Here is a 4,224-nt window from a genome sequence, read left to right on the forward strand (position 1 = left end):
AGGAACAATATGAGGAACAAAAGACAATGATGAGACAAGAAATTGTAGAAGATATCATAGCAAAACTTCAACGTTCTGGATTACCAATTGATGCTAATATTTTAGCAACATTGTATTCTCGTCCATTGGGTCAAGCTTCCTCAACACAAGCAGCAGCTTTTCACCTAATTCATCGACCATCTCTTGGTAGCAACAATCAAGGTTAGAATCCTCGCAATCCTGTAATTGATGCTTCTAATTTTTAGATTGTACAGTTAGAAATTTACATTTTTTTAATTAATCCTGAATTTAAAGTGATGGGTGCTCTAACAGTGTATTGAGCTCGATTAACTACTGTCATTGGAGCTTTTTGTCGACCTGCTGAAATAGTCAAATTTTGCTATTTTTTATTTGCGCCTGGTGATGTATTCTACCTCACAACTGTCCATATTTGCCTGGAAAAGCACCTGTCCAGCTCTTTCTTCCACACCTACCTATTGCACAGCAATAGCTATAGGAGCTGCTGTTTTTTCAGCAGCTGTTTGTGTATATTCCTTATGCACAACTGCTCCAGATCTGTTTATGTGCTGGTGATGAGTGATTGAGTTTCTGTTTATGTGATGGTGATGAGTGATTAGTTTCTGTTTATGTGCTGGTGATGAGTGATTGAAAATCAAAATTTCCGGATCTGTTTAGTTGTTGTAATAACAAAGATGGGGTTGTGGCTGAATATTATTCAAATTCAAGTTGGCAGGTGAGTTTCTGAAGGAGTTTGAATGATTGAGAAATAGTAGATTTCTGCCAGTTGCTCCTTCAATTGGAATCTACCACATTGATCAAAACAAATAGGATTCATTAGTATGGAAAAAGAGTACAGATAGCTTTATCTGCATAGTTTCTAGAGCATCAATACCACTCCTAACTCCTTGATTCATGAGTTCCTTGTTGATTACTACCTGTATTAGCTCGATTCTAAACTGCACCACGACCAACAACACCAGCTGGAACAATCTGTTCAGCACCAACAGTCCAGTTAAACTAGGATTAGGATTGTCCTTCTCCTTTGTTGAACCTACCTCCAATACATGTGAAGCCCTGCCTGTTCCAATATCAACCAAGCTCCCGTAGATTTAGCAAGCTCCAAATTTTATTGTTTCTTTGCGTTCAAAACATCCCTGACATCAATATGATGGGACTGTTGGCGCTTACAATGGTCTTGGCGCTTACACACATATTTACTATTATTATTGATGTGATCTTATAAATTTTGTACTTCAAAAACTAGTCATCTAAAAGTAGTTACAGTAGTAAATAGATGAAGTGTTGGTTGAAGATAACCTCAATTTTCTTACTTGTTGAAGTACTGGTTGAATATGCTTATTTTTTTCCTTACCCTCTAAATATTGTTATGTCTTGAATTTGTAGGTGAAGAAAACGAACAAATGGAAGATGAAAGCAGTGAAGACCTTACTTAAAGAGTATTGGTTGATCTATACCTTCAGATATTTTGGGACTGTACTTATTTTTGAATATTTTGCAAACTTATATGCAATCTAACTCTTGAATTGTTAGTCAATATTCTCTTATATTTGGATAATACTAGTTGGATATTTTTTATGATGATTTTGTGGATGAATATAGTTTCCTTTAATGGTATGGATAAATTCCAGCGTATTATAATTTACTCCATTACAATAGCTCGTAAAAATTATTGCAATAGTTTGTAATAAATGTTGTAATAGCTCGAAAAATTGTTGCAATAGCTTAAATAACTGTTACACTAGCTTGTAATGACCATTGCAATAAATAAGCTAAACTATATCAACAAACTGTTGCAGTAGGTCTATTCCATCGGTTTTGCACTGTTACAATAGTCGTATTGCAACGGTTCATGCTCGTTGCGATAGCTTTTAATAATCGTTGTATTAGGCTACTGTAAAACCGTTGCGATAGATACCGCTATGACCACGGCTCCGAAACCATCGCAAAAAACCGTTGCAATAGACCAATTGCAACGCCTTATCTTGCAACGGAGCCCAATCCGTCGCAATAGGAATATTGCAACGGTTTTTCTATTTTTGGCAACGGTTTTATCGGTGTTGCCATAGGCCATTTTTCTTGTAGTGCCACAACGACGCAACGAACCAGAAGAGACAAAATTTCCAGACATTTGAATTTTTTGTTATTCAATAAAGGCGGAACTTTTACAGCCAACCACAAGATTTGAAGGAAAAAGACAAGATTTAATTAGTTGAAAAGGAGAAATTTTGGGGAAGAAGAATCGGGTAAGCAACCTGATGACCTAGGTTCTAAATTGGGGAAGAAGACGAGTAAAATATGTGGGTATATGGTTAAAAGAGTGGCTATAAGGTAAAAGGAGTAGGTCGGATCGGTTAAATGGGTCGAAAATTACCCAAATACAATGTCAGCCCCACTGAGCCACGTGGACAAATGAAAGAATGCCACATCATTTAATGAGAGGCCCATATGGAGTTCCGTTAGTCGCGGGGTAAATTTGATAATGGAATTAACGTCCTATATATTTTCAGACGGATAGATGGACGGAGGTATTTTATAAATCATTTAAGATACGATAGGGGTAATTTAAGCCCTTTTCCGTATTTTAATTAATGTAACTTCTTGAAAAATCACACTTAAATATTATAAGAAAGAAAAGAGAATTTGATATCATCCTTCTTTGGTATAATACTTTTTCCTCTCTTCTTCTTCATATGAGCATCACAATTGCTGTCTTTCTTTCCAGTAATTAATGTTTTTACGGCCAGAATCTTTTCTTCTTCTTTTTCCCCCTTCGCGTTATTTTCCCATATATAAGCATTATTGTTTTTTTTAATTTCGAAAAATCTTGCATGGTTTGTTACAGTGGATTCCTTTAAATAATCACAAAATCTGCGATTCCCGAAACCCCAACTGCCGTATACCGTAATAGGAAATGGCGGAGAAAATGAGCGGAAGCAACCTCAAGAGTGCAGCCGTGCATGGCGTAACGATGAACAGCCATTTGGAGATGAATAAACCGGACAGAAATGTGTGGCTGATGAAATGCCCTACCCTTGTCTCCACATTCTTCCAACAACATCTACATTCTTCTTCAACTCCTCCTCTTAATTTTGACAATGACGGCCTCTCTTCCTTTGTTTCTCCTGCGCCTGTCGCTAAAGTCGTCGTCGCCGTTGACCCTCTCCTCTCCAATGATGCTACTCAGGTACCTACTTACACACGTGCAAATTAATATTGAAGTTTATATTTTTTAGTCTCCTCTGTTTTGCTTCTTTTGTAGAAACTATATTTAGGCAATGACCCACGATAGGAAGGTGTGGAGGTGGATGAGTAAGGTGGTAGGTTGACAGGTAGTTGTGAGTTTTTCCTAGGTTTACAATAGTATTCTTTTATTCCTGGCTCTTTATTTACTTGTTATGTCACTCGCTTCCATTACCTTATTACATTACTGCTGCTATTGCTTGTTGATTTAGTTTTACTGTTCCTTAAACTGAGGGTCTATCGGAAACCGCCTCTGTCTTTACAGGATAGGGATAAGGCTTCATACACACTATCCTCCCCAGACCTCACATATGGGATTAAGCTGGGTTTGTTGTTGTTGTTGTTGTAATTTGTTGTTATTGTTTCCATTGCGGACTCTTTATCAGTGTTGGTGGTTTGTATAAAAGGGCGGTCTCGGTGCACGAAGCATCCCCCTTAGGGAAGGGCCACACTTCAAGGGGTGTTATATGAGTTTTTTTTTTTTTTTTTTTTTTGGTGTTCTGGTGAGCAGTTAACTGCGGCTTGTAGGGTTTATATTGTTTTTCTACGATTATTTGATTGAATGTGTTAGTTTTAGATGTATGAAGCTTTTAGAAGAATGCTTAGTTTGCTTGTCTCACATTTTTTCTGGTCTGGGGGAGGGGTTTGGTTTGGGATGGGTGTAGATACTCTATGGGCATTCAAATAGACTAAAAATTAGCATAAAACCCACACCAGATAGGCAGATACTTATACTTTACCCGTATTAAGTACGTATCAATTAACTTGGAATAACTACTTACTATGATTGCCTAAGCCTTGGTGGTGGACATAGTTACCTGGTACCTATACGGTAGGAGGTAACAAGTACCCAGTGCAATAGTTGAGGTGCGCGCAAGCTGGCCTGCACCACCGTCATTAAAAAAAAAAAACTACTCCATATGATAGAGCCACTTATTTAACCAAATGCCATCAAAGGGGGGG

The 4,224-nt window shown here is 37.6% G+C and overlaps 1 protein-coding gene across 1 annotated transcript in view; it reads left to right on the plus strand.

Annotated features, from left to right (window-relative positions):
• Positions 1 to 2,695: 2,695 nt before the first annotated feature.
• Positions 2,696 to 4,224, plus strand: part of LOC109208869 (general transcription factor IIF subunit 2-like) — a 10,368-nt gene continuing 8,839 nt past the window's right edge. Inside the window, exon 1 of the mRNA XM_019372025.1 lies at positions 2,696 to 3,205. Within this exon, the coding sequence (XP_019227570.1) occupies positions 2,933 to 3,205 (273 nt within the window). The 5' untranslated portion in view covers positions 2,696 to 2,932. The remainder of the gene's footprint in view (positions 3,206 to 4,224) is intronic.

Source organism: Nicotiana attenuata, unplaced genomic scaffold, assembly GCF_001879085.1.
Source record: "Nicotiana attenuata strain UT unplaced genomic scaffold, NIATTr2, whole genome shotgun sequence".
NCBI lineage: Eukaryota > Viridiplantae > Streptophyta > Magnoliopsida > Solanales > Solanaceae > Nicotiana > Nicotiana attenuata.